Source organism: Onychostruthus taczanowskii, unplaced genomic scaffold (assembly GCF_017590055.1).
Source record: "Onychostruthus taczanowskii isolate IOZ18803 unplaced genomic scaffold, ASM1759005v1 scaffold144, whole genome shotgun sequence".
Lineage (NCBI taxonomy): Eukaryota > Metazoa > Chordata > Aves > Passeriformes > Passeridae > Onychostruthus > Onychostruthus taczanowskii.
The window spans coordinates 588171-605530 of record NW_024498619.1 but is presented as its reverse complement, the minus strand read 5'-3'; the positions used below and the strand labels follow the sequence as shown (position 1 = coordinate 605530).

Below are 17360 nucleotides of genomic sequence, written 5' to 3'. Positions count from 1 at the left end.
TCATTTTTACCTGAGAAACGTTGCACTTTTGAATGAGCAGTGTGTGGATCTCAGGGGATATGTCAGAGCTTCAATTATCAGAGCCAACCCAACGTTTCCCCCTCTTTCCAGAGCCAGCCAAGCCCAGGCTTGTGCAGATACACCAATAATTCACCCCTTGATGGTCACAACATAACAGCTCTGCCTTGTCCCCACTGCCCACTCGGGCTTTTTGCCTAAGCTCCCAAAGCTACAGTCATTAACAGCCAATTAAAGCTTTCAGGCTGGGAAAACAATTCCAGCAAGGCTTTTAAGCCCTTAGACCTGTAATTTCCAGCACCTGTGGTGGTGGCTGCTGCGAGAGGCTGTGCTGCAGCAATCACAGACGGAACTTTTTGGGGTTTGTGATGTGGTGAGCGCCTTGTGAGGAGCCCAGACCCGTTAGCTGGCCATGGAGAGGCTGGGAGCACAGCTGGGAGCACAGCTGGGAGCAGGGAGCAGCCCCGGGTGAGGGACACCAAACACTCCCTGCAGGGTGGGAACTGGGATTTCTGGAGCTGGGGAAGTGCTTGGGGCCCGTGTCAGGTGGGGACAAATGTGGGAATAGCTCCTGGTGGGATCCAGCTGAGCTGGGCCAGTGTTCCTGAAACAATTCCCAGTGGGATCCAGCAAAGCTGGGCCAGTGTTCCTGGAACAATTCCCAGTGGGATCCAGTTGAGCTGGGCCAGTGTTCCTCCTGGAACAATTCCCAGTGGGATCCAGCTGGAACAATTCCCCAGTGGGTTCCAGTTGAGCTGGGCCAGTGTTCCTGGAACAATTCCCAGTGGGATCCAGTTGAACTGGACCAGGGTTCCTCCTGGAACAATTCCCAGTGGGATCCAGTTGAACTGGACCAGGGTTCCTCCTGGAACAATTCCCAGTGGGATCCAGCTGGAACAATTCCCCAGTGGGTTCCAGTGGAGCTGGGCCAGTGTTCCTGGAACAATTCCTGGTGGGATCCAGTTGAACTGAGCCAGTGTTCCTGGAACAATTCCCAGTGGGATCCAGTTGAACTGGACCAGTGTTCCTGGAACAATTCCCAGTGGGATCCAGTTGAACTGGACCAGTGTTCCTGGAACAATTCCCGGTGGGCTCCAGGGCATGGAGCAGGCACGGACACCAATGTTTCTGTTTGTCTCTGTGTGCTCTCCCAGCAGGGAGATCTCTGTCCTGGGAATCACTCAGGGCCTGTCCCCATTCCTGTGTGACAGATCCCATTCCTCTGGGTCCTGTGGCCGAGGAGAGCTGTGGATGTTGGATCAGGTGCTCCAGGCGTGGCTTTGGTCCCTGCAGCTGGCCCTGAGCTGGCTTTGCTCCGTCCTGCAGGGCAGGCTGGGCTCTGTGAACCATCAGCTTCGAAGGCAGGAGCGGTGCAGGGCTGCGCTGCTTTGGGCTGGAGGGCGTTTAAAGCTCCTCTTGCCCACCCTGTCGTGGCAGGGACACCTTCTCCCATCCCAGGGTGTCCAAGGCCTCTCCAGCCTGGCCTGGGACACTGCCAGGGGCAGCCACAGGTGCTGTTCCGTGGCACCCCTCAGGTACAGATTACTCTGGTACATCTCGGGCTTGTTGAGCTTCTCTGTGCAGCTGGGTCAGGAGAGGAGCTCTGGCCAGCTCCAGGAGTTTGGGGGGATTCAGCTCCCCTTGGAGCTGGGGTTGCTGCACGGAAGCTGCAGTGGCTCAGCGTGTTAAACCCTCTGGCTGCCGTGCAGATGTTGGGTTTCAGGAGATGTTGCAGATGTTGGGTTTCAGGAGATCTGTGCTCAGCTTGCAGTAATTCCTTTCTGTGGTTATTTCATTTCAGCCAAGCCCTTCGAGAGCGGGCAGTACCTGGACATCTATGGGATTACCAGAGACCAGGCTGGGGAGTACGAGTGCAGCGCAGAAAACGACGTCTCGGTCCCAGACGTGAAAAAAGTAAAAGTCACAGTAAACTGTAAGTGCTGTTATTTGTTGTTCCCTCAGTGTGGTGGAGAAGGAGAGTCTGCAGCAGCAAACTGGAGCTGCTGGCTTGGTCACAGTGGCTGAGGGAGCTGTGCTCTGTGGTGGCCACCTGGGTGTCACCAAGCGAGCTTGAGGCACAGACAGGAGTTTGGGGGGATTCAGCTCCCCTTGGAGCTGGGGTTGCTGCACGGAAGCTGCAGTGGCTCAGCGTGTTAAACCCTCTGGCTGCCGTGCAGATGTTGGGTTTCAGGAGATCTGTGCTCAGCTTGCAGTAATTCCTTTCTGTGGTTATTTCATTTCAGCCAAGCCCTTCGAGAGCGGGCAGTACCTGGACATCTATGGGATTACCAGAGACCAGGCTGGGGAGTACGAGTGCAGCGCAGAAAACGACGTCTCGGTCCCAGACGTGAAAAAAGTAAAAGTCACAGTAAACTGTAAGTGCTGTTATTTGTTGTTCCCTCAGTGTGGTGGAGAAGGAGAGTCTGCAGCAGCAAACTGGAGCTGCTGGCTTGGTCACAGTGGCTGAGGGAGCTGTGCTCTGTGGTGGCCACCTGGGTGTCACCAAGCGACTCGAGGTGCAGACTCTCATTTCTGGGTGATGATCTGAGCAGGCTCTGGGGGCTGCTGTGGATGTTGGGCTGAGCCCTTCCTGGTTTCTCTTGTCCTGGTGGTGCTGTAAGTGATGTGAGGAGATGAGAAGCTCTGCTTGGGCCCTCGGACAGGGCCTGATCTCCGTGGGAGTGTGAGCTGCTCCCCGAGGAGGCAGCTGGGTGCTCCTGCTGCAGGCAGAGGGACACTGCTGTGGGACCCTGCTGGGTGCTGGGGACACCAGCAGTTCTGACCTGGTGGGATTTCCACACAGGGAGGTGCTCTTAGCTTGGGTCTGAATCTGGTCTCGCACTCAGCGTGATATGAAATGTTCTTTTTCCCTCCAACCTGTGAGAAAACTCAGGCAAGACAATGTGAATAATTCCTCTTGTTCACTCTAACATTTTTCTTTCGTTAACCTCAATTACGCAGCGTGTGATTTGTTTCTGGTTTTGGAGTTGCTGTGGCAGCTTTACTGGTCATAAATATGAGACGTCAGCGTTGTGCCTCCCACTGAGACCTTGTGCCAGCTGATGTGGGCAGCAAAGCCCCTGATTCCCTGTCACTGTGGGGCCACTGCTGTCACCTGGGGCATTCCCTGCTGCCCAGAGTGTTCCCATGGCACCAGGGCTCCTGGGGTACCAGGGGCCAGTGCAGTGTTCGAGAGCGGGCAGTACCTGGACATCTATGGGATTACCAGAGACCAGGCTGGGGAGTACGAGTGCAGCGCAGAAAACGACGTCTCGGTCCCAGACGTGAAAAAAGTAAAAGTCACAGTAAACTGTAAGTGCTGTTATTTGTTGTTCCCTCAGTGTGGTGGAGAAGGAGAGTCTGCAGCAGCAAACTGGAGCTGCTGGCTTGGTCACAGTGGCTGAGGGAGCTGTGCTCTGTGGTGGCCACCTGGGTGTCACCAAGCGACTCGAGGTGCAGACTCTCATTTCTGGGTGATGATCTGAGCAGGCTCTGGGGGCTGCTGTGGATGTTGGGCTGAGCCCTTCCTGGTTTCTCTTGTCCTGGTGGTGCTGTAAGTGATGTGAGGAGATGAGAAGCTCTGCTTGGGCCCTCGGACAGGGCCTGATCTCCGTGGGAGTGTGAGCTGCTCCCCGAGGAGGCAGCTGGGTGCTCCTGCTGCAGGCAGAGGGACACTGCTGGGTGCTGGGGACACCAGCAGCTCTGACCTGGTGGGATTTCCACACAGGGAGGTGCTCTTAGCTTGGGTCTGAGTCTGGTCTCGCACTCAGCGTGATATGAAATGTTCTTTTTCCCTCCAACCTGTGAGAAAACTCAGGCAAGACAATGTGAATAATTCCTCTTGTTCACTCTAACATTTTTCTTTCGTTAACCTCAATTACGCAGCGTGTGATTTGTTTCTGGTTTTGGAGTTGCTGTGGCAGCTTTATTGGTCACAAATATGAGATGTCAGTGTTGTGCCTCCCCCTGAGACTTTGTGCCAGCTAATCTGGGCAGCAAAGCCCCTGATTTCCTGTCACTGTTGGGTCACTGCTGTCACCTGGGGCATTCCCTGCTGCCCAGAGTGTTCCCATGGCACCAGGGCTCCTTGGGCACCAGGGGCCAGTGCAGTGTCACTTATTTCCTTAACAAGCTGGTAAGAGCAAGGCTTCCTGCCCAGAAATCCCATCCTTTTATTTGGTGCCTGTGGACGTGGTTCGGTGTGGCTTTGGCACTGCTGGGGGAAGCTTGGACTTGATGTCTTGGAGGACTTGTCCAACCTAAATGATTCTGTGAGTTCTTTTCCTCTGCTGCTGCTCTCACCCACTCCTGGTGCCATTCCATGGCTGTGTTCCTGGTGCCATTCCATTATTGTGTTCCTGGTGCCATTCCATGATGGTGCTCCTGGTACCATTCCATTATTGTGTTCCTGGTGCCAGTCCATTATTGTATTCCTGGTGCCATTCCATTATTGTGTTCCTGGTGCCATTCCATCATTGTATTCCTGGTGCCATTCCGTGATGGTGCTCTGGTGCCATTCCATGGTTGTAGTCCTGGTGCCATTCCATTATTGTGTTCCTGGTGCCATTCCATCATTGTATTCCTGGTGCCATTCCGTGATGGTGCTCTGGTGCCATTCCATGGTTGTATTCCTGGTGCCATTCCATTATTGTGTTCCTGGTACCATTCCATGGTTGTATTCCTGGTGCCCTTCCATTATTGTGTTCCTGGTACCATTCCATGGTTGTGTTCCTGGTGCCATTCCATGGTTGCATTCCTGGTGCCATTCCGTGACGGTGCTCTGGTGCCATTCCATGGCTGTATTCCCTGGCTGTGTTCCTGGTGCAGGGAGCTGCTCTCACAGAGATGTTCCCAGCACGGCGAGGCTGCTCAGTCACCCAGGCAGGCACACAAAACTGAGGTTTAAATGGCTCTGTGAAATTCAAGTTCCTGGGCTGGGCACAGAGATGTTCCCAGCACGGCGAGGCTGCTCAGTCACCCAGGCAGGCACAGGAAACTGAGCAGGTTTAAATGGCTCTGTGAAATTCATGTTCCCGGGCTGGACAGCTCCAGCCCTGCACAGACACCGAGCTCCTGGCACACGGGCTGTGACTGACAGGGGGTTCATTACACTGCTTGGTACACCAGCAGCTACATTTTCACTTAATTTATGGCTGTCCTCCCTAATTTCCCTTCGAAAAAGAGTGGCCTGAGAATCTGCCTGAATCCCAAAAGGCTGGGAGGGGTGGCAAAAAAGGAGAGGAGCCATTGAGGCTGCTGGTGGGTGCTGAAGGTATGCTCCACCAAATCAAGTTAAAATAGATAAGACGTAATCCAATTTCATTTCACAAGTAAATCCTATTAGCATTTGCCATTACATTTTGCAAAGCAAATACTGATTTATAGATTGTAATATTGAACCCTGCTTTGAATGAACCAGTGTGTGGATTTAATGTGTCATCTGAAAGCTGGTCTGAAACTCTCCAGGTGCTACTGTCACTTTGCTCGTTCTCTCCTGTTCTATTACTGTCATGCCTGAAAAATATTAAAGGCAGCTGCTAAATCCTAGAATTTCCAGTAGAGCTGAGGCCTCAGTGAGAGGATGAGGAATGGGATGTGTGCCTCAGGAAACTGGCACTTATTTGCATTTATTTCAAAGTGTCAGCTGTCTAAATAAGTAGAAAATGTGGATTTTAACTGGAGTGGCATTGCAGAATTCCCTTTTGTTAGGCTAATCCATGTTAAGGGTCAGTCTGCCTGTAATTGTACCTTGGACAGCTCTGTTGCAGCTGGAGCTGTCAGACTTGACTGAATCAAGATCTGGTGGCTTTGGGGAGGGAAGAGACATTTTTGCACTCGCTCCTGGGTGGTTTTGTCCAGTTTTCAGGCCACTTTTTCCATTTCCCTGGATGATTTTGGGCTCCTCACCTCTGTTTTTGTGTCCCGGGGGTGGTGCCCAGGGGAGCAGAGGGGCGCAGGGCAGGAGCAGAGCTTGGCAGACCCCCGTGTCCACCTGAGGCAGGTGTGAGCTCTGCTCTGTGCTCAGGCCCAGCTGGAATGCCCCAGTCCATCCTGGGCAGCCTGCTGGCCGAGCCCATCTCGTCCCTGGGGTGCAGGAGCTCTGACACCTCTGGTCACAGCATTTCAGGGGCTGGCTGGCACTCCCTGCCTCCCCCTGTGCCCTCCCTGCCTGGGGCAGCTTCACCCAGGCTGTGGTGCCTGCCCAGAACTGACACTGCAGCCCTGCACTTGCTGAATTCAGCCTTTAATTAAAGTTTCTGAAGCTCATGAGGCTGATTTAGTTCCAATCAGTTTGGTTTGTGCAAGTATTCACTGCATTGTTCTTTCCTTGTCTTAACCTGGGGTACAAAACAAAGGACTGGGGTCACTGAGTTGGTAAAATCTTGTGTTTGGAATGATTCTGCCCCAAAGCTGACCGAGTCCCAGAGCTGGAAATGCTCTCAGGAAAAGGGTGACTCAGGGTTGGAGTCCTTGATCCTCAAGGATCCCCTCCAGCTCAGCAGGTTCTGTGTTCAACCCTTTCCTTTTCATGCACGGGTTCTGTGTCCTTCAGCAAATCATCTCAATTTCGACTTTGGGGGCTTTATTGCCAACCTTGTTGGGTTTTCCTGTGCCTCTGGAGCCTGGTCTGTGTGCTGGGAGCAGGTCCCACATTCCCTGGGACCCTGGGTGGACACCCCAGCCCTTCCAGGAGCTCTCAGCCAGCACGGGGGCTTTGGGGAGTGTTCCAGAGGCAGATCCTGTGGCTTTCCCCTGGGGTGTCTTGACCAGGGATTTCTCTGGGATGCCTTGACCAGGGATTTCTCTGGGATGCCTTGATCAGGGATTTCTCTGGGATGCGTTGATCAGGATGCAGGAATGTGTGAGTTCTTGTTAGATTTCTCTGGGATGCCTTGACCAGGGATTTCTCTGGGATGCCTTGACCAGGGATTTCTCTGGGATGCCTTGACCAGGGATTTCTCTGGGATGCCTTGACCAGGGATTTCTCTGGGATGCCTTGACCAGGGATTTCTCTGGGATGCCTTGACCAGGGATTTCTCTGGGATGCCTTGACCAGGGATTTCTCTGGGATGCCTTGACCAGGGATTTCTCTGGGATGCCTTGACCAGGGATTTCTCTGGGATGCCTTGACCAGGGATTTCTCTGGGATGCCTTGACCAGGGATTTCTCTGGGATGCCTTGACCAGGGATTTCTCTGGGATGCCTTGACCAGGGATTTCTCTGGGATGCCTTGACCAGGGATTTCTCTGGGATGCCTTGACCAGGGATTTCTCTGGGATGCCTTGACCAGGGATTTCTCTGGGATGCCTTGACCAGGGATTTCTCTGGGATGCCTTGACCAGGGATTTCTCTGGGATGCCTTGACCAGGGATTTCTCTGGGATGCCTTGACCAGGGATTTCTCTGGGATGCCTTGCTGTGCCTTTCCCCTGGGGTGCCTTGACCAGGGATTTCTCTGGGATGCCTTGACCAGGGATTTCTCTGGGATGCCTTGATCAGGGATTTCTCTGGGATGCCTTGACCAGGGATTTCTCTGGGATGCCTTGATAAGGCATTTCTGGCAGCGGGGATTTTTCTGATGCAGGAATGTGTGAGTTCTTGTTAGGAATTTTAAGTGGGGTGTTTGTTTTCGCTTGGCCAGGCCGGGTTGTGCAGAACAGCTCCCCTCATTAGCATTTCTCCCCTCATTAGCATTTCTCCCCTCATTAGCATTTCTTCGAAGGCTCCTCGCTGTTGCTATGGTGCTTTGCATAACATTATGGATAATGCTGCGATTTTACTTTGAAATCAGACATCCTGTACAAGCCACGCCGGCCTAATTAAATCTGTAACCTTAAATCTCCTGGGCAGAAACACTGCAGGACTGCAGGGCTTGCTGTGGCTGCCAGTCCCCTGGACATGGCACTGAGACTCTTCCCAGCAAGTGTGACCATTCCTGACCTGGGATCAGCATCTCCTTGGCAAGGTCTTGAGTTTGGCTCCAAGAAGGAAAATTGCCTCGGTTAAATTATTAAATATGAAGGCAAAGCCCACATATTTTCTGGAGGCCTCAGTCCTCCCCTGCTTTGGCACCAAGTATAAAATTGCTCAGAGCAATTTAATTTTAATTTCCACTTTCCTCTAATAAAAGAGAGGGGAGGAGGGGGCTTCTGATTCTTTTTGTTTTTAATAGCTCCTATTTTCAGCTCCATCTTTATATCCCTGACTAGGTTTGGGATTTGGGGTTAAGGTCAGCACTGGCTTTAGGAGCCAAGCTCCACTGCCAGGGGTTTTGCTGCTTCCTCAGGTCTCGGGTGGCATTCCAAAGGGGATTTTGGCTCTGGTGGCACTGGGGACTCCTGGAGCTCTGACTCCTGGCTCAGGTTTTGTTCTCCCCATGGAGCAGTGGGGCTCAGTGCCCAGTGGGGTCTGCAGGACATGCCCTGCTCCGTGTGGTGCCCTTGCTCTGGGATGTGTGGGCGGTGTTGGGGACAGTCCCCAGGCACCAGCCCATGCCAGCCGTGCCCAGGGCAGGACTCCAGCCGGCCCTGTGTGCCACACACGTTCTGATTTGCTGTGGGAAGGCAGCTGAGGGCTGTCCCCTTTTGTCTGGGGTTCCTTTCCCCAGCTGCTGCAGGCATGGGGAATGCAGCGTCCTCCCTTCTCCTCTTTCCACCCAGAAACATCTGCAAGAGAGCACAGCTGGAGCTGTGCTGACATCCTGAGCGGGGACAGGTCCTGCTCCCTGACACGTGCTGGGGACAGGGATGGCTCCTGCAGGGGACAGTGGCACTGTGCAGTGCCAGCCTGGGGACACATTCCTGGGGACAGGGGTGGCTCCTGCAGGGGAGGCTGGCACTGTGGCCAGGCTGGGAGGGCTGTGGCTGTGCAGGTTCTGCTCACAGGGCTGTGGGTTCTGCAGGTTCTGCCCAGGGGCTGTGGCTGTGCAGGTTCTGCTCACAGATCTGTGGCTGTGCAGGTTCTGCTCCCAGATCTGTGGCTGTGCAGGCTCTCAGCCCAAAGGGCTGTGGCTCTGTACATTCTCCTCAGCCCAGCTCATCTCCTCCTGCTCAATACTAAGGTGATTGTGCAGATGGGATCCTCCGCAGCTGCTCCAGCCCTGAGAAGTCTCACGTTTGAGATACTGCTGCAATTAGAGAGCCTGGGGAGGCTGTCAGGGCAGTGATGGAGGGGACACATTTCCTGCAGCACATCCCACGCAGCTGGGAGCAGAGAACGGCCAGGAGCTGTCTCTGGCTCTGTGGGCTCAGGGGGTGAGCACACAGAGCTGCCCACTGGGCTGAGGGAGGTGAGGGGGCAGCACAGCCCTGCTGGAAATTTGGATCGTGGTTCAAATCAAGGCCAGCAGAGCTGGGTTTGGCTGCAGCTGCCAGTCAAGGGCTGCCAGCAAAACATTTCAGGAGAAACCAATGCAAATAACAGGTTCGGGTTGTTGGTTTTTTACATGAGATAAAGGTCTTTGGAGAATTTCTGCAGTCCTAGAAATTGGAGGGTTTGCTCATGCACAATGTCATCAGTTGGGGTGTTTTTTGCTTTTTGGGTTTTATCTTGTTATTTTTGGTCACAATTAGGACTAAATTGTTATTTAGCTCATTTGCAAGCTGGTCTCATCGCTGAGAACCTATCTGAGCTATGTGATGTGCTATCTCATAGCAACACAATGAAAAACAGCTCACACCAATTCGATAAGAACTGCTCTGACAATTAAAGCCACCTCAATTGCCTGGTGAGGAAGAATGCTGCTGCTTTGAAGAAAATATTTCCCTTCACTGGTGGGGAAAGAAGCCTCCTGTAAAGCAATGGCTGTCATTTCATGTCCTTCAGGTGTTTTTATTAACAGTTCAGGAGTCAGATTAAAACAATGTAGTTCAGGTTTGAGACTCCAGTGCAATCTGGCTCTTGAATTCCTATTGATTTCTTTCGGAGAGATGGTTTGTGCAGAGGTTCTGAGCTCTGCGTGGCTCCTGCTGAGTGAGCACAGCTCGTGTGGAGCATGGCAGGGCTGCTGCTGTCCCTGCTGGGGAGATGGCACTGGGCTGGCACAGCCCATCCCTGAGCTGCTGCTGTCCCTGCTGATGGCACTGGGCTGGCACAGCTCATCACAGGAGCTTGGCAGTGCCACGGGAGCTGCTGTGAGGGAGCTGCAGGATCAGCACTCAGATCTCCCAAAAGATAAGGAGATGGTTTGCACCTTCAAGAGAAACCTCTGCTTGTGCTTCCAGGAGGTGCTGATTGGGAGCCAGCATGCCAGGTGTGCCAGGTGTGCCAGGGCAGCAAGGATTGCTGTCCCCAGGGTGCCAGGTGTGCCAGATGTGCCAGAGCAGTGAGTGCTGCTCCCCAGGTGTGCCAGGACCTTTGATGCCTCTGTTCCAGGGAGCAGAGACTGGGCAGTGTTAGAGGATAAAGTAGGGATTTATTAAAAGGCCTCAAAGGATACACCTGGGCAGTGCAAGAGCCTGGCCATGGCTCCACCCAAGATGGACAATAGGTCAGGAGTTTTTACCTGTTTATAAGGTTTGGTCCATTTCCACACTGGGGTTCATTGCCCAATTCCAGCCCCAGGTGATGCAGTCCCACCCTCCCGGGTTGCTCTCCTCCATTCCCTGCTGTTTGCACTTTTTGGGCTGAAGCTGCAGCGCTGTCCTTGGTTCTGGGCTGGAAAAGGATTGTTCTGTGTGCCTGAGCTGTGAGGAGAGCTGCTGACATTTACATGAAGTGCAGAGTTGTACACCAATGCAGTGCAGAGTCTGGAAATGTGAAACACTGCCAAGGCAGCTCGGGCAGGGGAGGTTTGGTTGGGTATCTGGGAATGTTTCCCCGTGGAAAGGTGGCCAGGCCTTGGCAGAGGTTTGGAGTGCCCATCCCTGGAGGTGCACTCAGAGCTCTGGGCTGGGCACAGGCACAGCTGGGACTGGGTGACTTTGGAGATCATTCCCCACCTGATTCTGTGAGGTGGTGGAGCAGCCGTGAGACACTGCCCCAGAACTGGTGGGAAATACTGTAATCAATATATCATTGCTGGTTTTTACAGACACCTTGTGAAGTTTTCAGGCCATTGCTGGTGAAAGTGTGGGACCAGCCCCTGGATCTGTGGGCAGGAAAATCCATAGCAGGGTTTTTAGGAGGTTTTATCCGCCGCCCTGCTCTTGCTGTCACTTTAAAGTCAAAGGAAGGTTTTGGTAGGACTCTGGACACCTCTGCACACCCGTGTCTGCTGAAGCCTCTCTGGCCCCTCCTGGCCCCAGGGGCAGCAGGAATGTGCTCCTCTCCAGGGATTTGGCTCCTTGAAGGCTTGCTGTGCATCCTCAGAGGTGCTGAGATCCCACCTGGGGGTGGCTGTGGAGCCCCCAGCCCGGAGCTGGGCAGGAGCTCCTGGCAACCAGCCCTGCCTGCAGCAGGTGCCTCTTTCCTGTGCCAGCTCTCCGGCCTCCAGGTGATCCCACTTTAAACACCAGCAAAAATACAGCTCGGCAAAATGGGAGCTTTAATGTCAATGAGTCGTCTCTAAAGAGCTGCTGCGTTTGGAGCAGCAATTTGGAGCAGAGCTGTGTTACACTCCGGGCTAGAGCCAAAATTAATGGAGAGCTCTCGAGCTTCCAGGAGTGTTCCCCTGCCCAGATCACTCTTCAGCGAAAAACAATTACTTAAAATATTTCCTAATAGTCAACAGACTGCAAAGCAATATTTCTCCCTGTAATTGCATTGTTCCTGGCTGCTGTGGGGCCAGGCTGAGCCCTTTGAGGTGATGGTCACAGGGGTCTGAGTGCAGCTGCTGGGGCCACAAAAAGCCAGGTCTGAGCAGTGTCAGCCTCGTGCAGCTCTCCATCCCTTGATTGTTTTTATTATTTTTTTTTTTTTTAATCCCAGTAATTGCAGTTTGAAATGGTTCCGCACTAGGAATGTGCTGTAATAATGACATTACTACAACCTGATTTTTCCTGGGGCTCAAATACCTGCTGTGGTAGCAAAGGTGTGGTGGAGCAGCAGATGGGAGCCACAGGAGCTTTGAGAAGTCCCCTCTTGCTTTATGGTTCAAAACAAAGCTGTGCTGTGGGTGCAAGAGACAGGACAAGACGCCAGCATCACTCCTCAGGCATCAGAATCCATGAAGCTGCTTCTCTTCTGCTCTCCTCAGACAAAACCCAAGTGTTTTGAGGCTGGAGTGACCTTTTCTGCAGCTCGGAGGCGCGGAGCAAGCCCAGGCTCTGCGATGGCAGGTGGTGCCTCCAGGCACGGCCAGGAACATCACGGACCCCGTGGTTCTGGTTCCTGATTGTGAGAGTCGCTGCTGGACAGGGAGAGCGCAGGTCACTTGGAAACATTCCCCTCAAAATGCTCCATTTCCAGTGCATTTGGAACAGAATGCTGTGAAACATCAGGTGTGTCATCGTCCACGTGTTCTGCTGCTTCTGCGCCTGGTGGGATCAGTGGCCAAGAGTGTGGCAGTCACATTCTCTGGAAAAATCCCTTTGCCAGGAGTCTTCTCCTGGGAAGCTGAGAAGCCTCAGAGAAAAAGGAAAACAAAAAGGGAAACAATATTATCTCATTTGCTTCTCCTGTGTTTTGCTGCTTTGGAATGTGTTTGGAGATTGTTTACCCACAGGTGATTGTTTCATTGGTTTCATGTGAGTTGTTTTGAATTATTGGCCAGTTGGGGCCAAGCTGTGTCAGGACTCTGGAGAGAGTCATGAGTTTCTTTAGTATCTTTCTAGCTTTCTGTCTGTGTCCTTTCTGTATTCTTTAGTATAGTTTAGTATAGCTTTCTTTAACATAATATAGATAATAAAATAATAAATGAGCCTTCTAAAAGCATGAAGTCAGGTTCATCATTCCTGCCTTCATCTGGGAACCCCACAAGTACAATACAAGAGAGTACTGGCAAAGGGAGAAGTCAGGAGTTGTTTCCAAGGCAGCAATTTCCTGAGCAGGGAGCTCCCAGCACAGCCAGGTCTGCAGCCAGGTGTGTGCTCGGGATCTGCTGTCCCTTCCTGAGGAACAGGTGACATCCTTGGAAGGAAGGATGTCCCAAGGACAGGAGCTATCCCCTGGGACTCCTGGTGCCCAGCACTGCCTCTCCCAGCGGGCAAACCTGCCCGAGCCACACCCAGGGGGATTTTTTCAGCTTCATTTTTCACCTGCAGTTTTATTTTTTATTGCACAGACTCCTCCCGGAGTGAAAGCTGTCCTGCCTTCAGCAGAGCCCCTGAGGCCGTGGCTCCGGAGTGCCACTGTCACCTCCAGCAGGGCTGAGCCCTTCCCATCAGCTCACACCTGCCAGGCAGGTGGGCACGGCCAGCCAAACCCTCCCTTTATGTAAACTGCACTTCTTTTAACACAGAGCAAGAGCTTCGAGACCTTTCATGGCTCCCTCTCATTCTTCATGAGCTACATATGTACATCAGCTCCAACACTCTGTCAGGGAACAGGGGTTTTCAATCAAAAAGACTGTCAGGAAAGCTGATTCACTAACAAGAAAGCTGTCAAGCTGTGACAGCTGCTGTCTTTGCAACCCCAAACAATCTGTTCAGTGCTAACTGTGACTTATGCTTCCATTTATTATACAGCAGTAATGAGTGCTGGCCTCGGCAGCAGCGCTGGGCCTCACCTGGCTGCCTGGGATCGGATCACAGCCGAGCTGGATGGGCTCCCTTCCTTCCCTGCAGAGCAGCCCTGCCTCTGCCTTCTGAGCTCTTGCCCCAAATTCCAGGGCCAGGCCTTTCCTTGCTTTTGTAGCTCCGTGTGGATCTGGGGATTTCATTACTGCTGGGAGCCAATGACAATGTGATTTCTGATTTCCCCCTTTGCGTTGAATAATGGATTTCATTTTAAACACAACGTGTTTATCCGCAGAAACGAGTGAAGAAATTTGGGCTGGTGCTTAATTATCCCAGCACCTCAGAGACCACAAAATTCCCACCCTGGGAGGGGAAGGGCAGGACCTGAGGGCTCAGGCTGGTGCTGCTGTCCAGGTGCCAGCACTCACACTGTCAGCCTCTAAAATGAAAATGAGCAAGAGCACCTTGACATCTCCCTCAAGCAAAGTCTCCCAGCCGTGTCTCACCATCCCTAAATCCGCTTTGTGCAGTTCTGGCCGATTATTGCAAGGCTGGCCCGTGACAGAGCCGGGCTGGAGCTGATTCCCCCTCCCTCCCGTGCTGCACGTTGGGTGCTGCAGGGCACCCCAGTAAATGACTCCTGCAGCTCTGCTGAGCCCCGTTCCCTCTGTCCCCCCGAGGCTGGCGTGCTCCAGCTGTGCCCAGGGGTGCCTGGTGACCTCTGGCAGCTCTGCTGGGTGTGATCCCGGTGATCAGGTGAGGACAGTGAATTCCTCAGAGAGCTCAGGGTGGAGCCAGGGCCAGGTGAGTGCTGCTGGCCGTGCTGGGTTTGGATGGCACGGCCAGGCCCCAGCTGGCTGTTTGGGACAGGGCACTGTGCAGAGGGACCCAGCAGGGTCCCTTTCCCCAGGAAGGTTTGGGAGAACCCCAGGAAACCCTGGGTGGTTTGTCCTGCCCTCGGTGTCTCCTGCCTGCCCTCCCTGCTGCTGGGGGGCTGCAGCAGGGCTCTGCCTGCATTCCCCACCCACCCTCAGGGACTTGGCTCCTTGGTTCCAAACTTTCTCTCCTTGGAAAACCACCAGCCTGCTGGAGTTCATTTTCTTCTCAGCTTTGCTGCCAAGAGATCTACTTAGTAATTCCTGGAATCCGTTGACGTCCATCGCTTTTTCCTTCCCTGGAGGGAGGGGAGCAGCAGAGGCAGAGAGCTCTGTGTGTTCCCAGCCAGGCTCGGGGCCAGCTCTCCCTGCTGGCTGGCACAGCTGTGTGAAGTGTCCCCGTCCCTGCTCCCTGCCCCTCAGTGCCACTCCGGGCTGCTGAGACTCGTTTTTCCCTGCCAGCCCCGGTGCAGGTGCCAGTGCTGGTGTGCAGATGTCCAGCGTGGCTCTGGTCACCTCCTGGTGACGGTGGTGCTGCTGGCCAAGGGGCTCCGGGGTCTCAGCTGCTCCTGTCCCACTTGTCCCGCTCAGGTTCCCAAATTCCTGCCAGTGAGAAGTGCCCGGAGCAGGAGCAGAGGGGTTTTTTCGCTGGAGCATCCCCCTGGGGCAGGAGCTGTTCTGTCACAGGATGGGGACAGAGGGAGGAGAGTCCCGGCAGCTGGGGCAGAATCACAGGGACTGTCCTGGCCTGGAAGGGGCTCACAGGATCATGGATCCAGCTCCTGCCCTGCCCTGCCCCCCAAAAATCCCACCCTGAGCATCCTTGGAGCTCTATCCAAGCCCTCCCGGAGCTCTGGCTGTGCCCATTCCCTGGGGATCTGGGCAGGGCCAGCACCCTCTGGGGATGAACCTGTCCCAAAACCCACCCTAAACCCCCCTGGCCCAGCTGAGAGTGGGGAGTCTGCCCTGCCCCGGGGCTCCAGCAGCCTGGCTCTGGTGCCCAGTGCTCCCAGTCCGTGCTGGAGCCCAGATCCCACTGCAGGGACACGAGCAGTGCCAGCGTGGGGCTGGAGCTGCACCCTTGGGTGCTGCTCAAGGAAGGGTTTGTGCTCCCACGCCAGAGCAGCTCCTTTCATGGGGATCACACTGCACTTACAGGGCTGCCTCAAGAGATGGGGCAGAAAAGCACTTTGCTGGAAAATGAAAGGATTAAAGAGATGCAGCGGTGAGATAACCCCAGTGCACAGAGACACACAGCACTTCTTCCCACTTGCCTTTTCTTCTGCAGCTCCCTCTAGGTCTTTGTTCGCTTTGCTGATTTTTGGGAGGCTTCATTAAGTTCTTTGCTCTTGTTTTTTTTAATGCCTGACATACCTGTAAAACAGATTGTCCAGCATTCCTGTCTGGCAGCCTATGATTTATTAAGTGTTATTTTATACTGCTGATTTTGATGTTTTCCACCCACACACCAATCACCCGTGGGCTATAAGCTTTGTGCTCAGCACCAGGAGATTTCCTGTCCAACCCAGAAATGGCACAGCAGGCAGGGATTTGGGGGATCCAGGGCAATCCGTGAGCTGGGCTGAGGGAGGAGCACGTTTTGGGGAGTGGATGTGCCCCGTGACACCCCAGACATCCCTGTGACATTCCCGGGCAGGGAATGCCTGAGGCTGCTCTCTCCCGAGAGGATGGCACCATTGTTCAATTAACCCACAATTAATTCCAACCCTGTTGGAAGTACAGGGCTGGTAAAGGGAAGGCCTGAGCGGGAAAGGCAAAGCTGAAGGAAGGCACATTTAGCTGGGATATTGGAAAGGGAGTCCTGGCTGGGATGGAATTCCCAGAGCAGCTGGGGCTGCCCCTGGATCCCTGGCAGTGCCCAAGGCCAGGCTGGACACTGGGGCTGGAGCACCTGGGACAGTGGCAGTGTCCCTGCCAGGGCAGGAATTGGTATGGATGGGATCTGGGGTCCCTCCCAACCCAAACCAGGCTGGGATTCAGTGAAAAGCTCAAAAGAGACCCCGTGTTCCATCTAGTACTGAATTCTTACCCTCATCTCCTGTGTTTGCATGTACAATTTATGGAAATGTGTGTGTCAGGATGGCAGCGAGTCCAGGATTCTGATAAGTCATGGAGAAAAGCTGGAATAAATCAGCCTGTAACTTGCTGAGCCCAGTGGTTGTTCCAGTCGTGTCTCTCAAATGTTTCTGCACGGCAGAGAAGGCTCTGACATGAGGAGCCATTATTAAACCACTCCATTAATCTAAGGAGAGGGAGGGCTGCTGCGCTGAATAAATTAGAAAAATTAAATAATCCAGAGTGTCGAAAGCCCATCTTAATTATTTAAAGTACAAGTAACACTGTCTGGCTTGTTACTGCGTTGGTAAAACACACTCGGAGGGTGCATATACAGAAAAGAATATATTTGAATATTGCTGATATCTGTTCTTCTGAGCACAAAGCACATCTCAGAAAACCTGTTCTCTTACCTGGAATTTTTTATCTTAACACCCTGGAAAGCAATTTCACTAACAAAAGATGGCATTAGGATGCCAAATTAAAAGCTGATGAAAACATGGAAAATAAAAGATCTTTTTTTTTCCTTGACATTTACAATTAATGCCACAGAAATGTTGGTTTAATCAGACAATACGGGGGCTCACAAAGGTGAAATTGGAAGTTTCCAGCCCTGAATGCTCGTGTAAAAGTTAATAAATTCAGCTGGTAATCATTATGCACATGCTAGTTATAATAATTTACTGTCCATACCAAATCTTTATAAGCATTGTAATTAAATATAAAATGCACATTAGAATTATAATGAGTAATTAGGGCAACATAACTAATGTGCCTAAAAGTCCCGAAGCTCATTAAAATGTTAAAAGAGGAAACCTGCTGGAGCTGGGGCACTC

At 53.0% G+C, this 17360-nt stretch overlaps 1 protein-coding gene across 2 annotated transcripts in view; it reads left to right on the top strand.

Moving 5' to 3' along the window:
- NEGR1 (neuronal growth regulator 1) overlaps positions 1–17360 on the top strand; it is a 189211-nt gene that overhangs the window by 118377 nt on the left and 53474 nt on the right. For both annotated transcript variants that reach the window (XM_041398351.1, XM_041398352.1), the window contains exon 4: positions 1820–1951. In XM_041398351.1, the coding sequence (XP_041254285.1) occupies positions 1820–1951 (132 nt within the window). The remainder of the gene's footprint in view (positions 1–1819; positions 1952–17360) is intronic.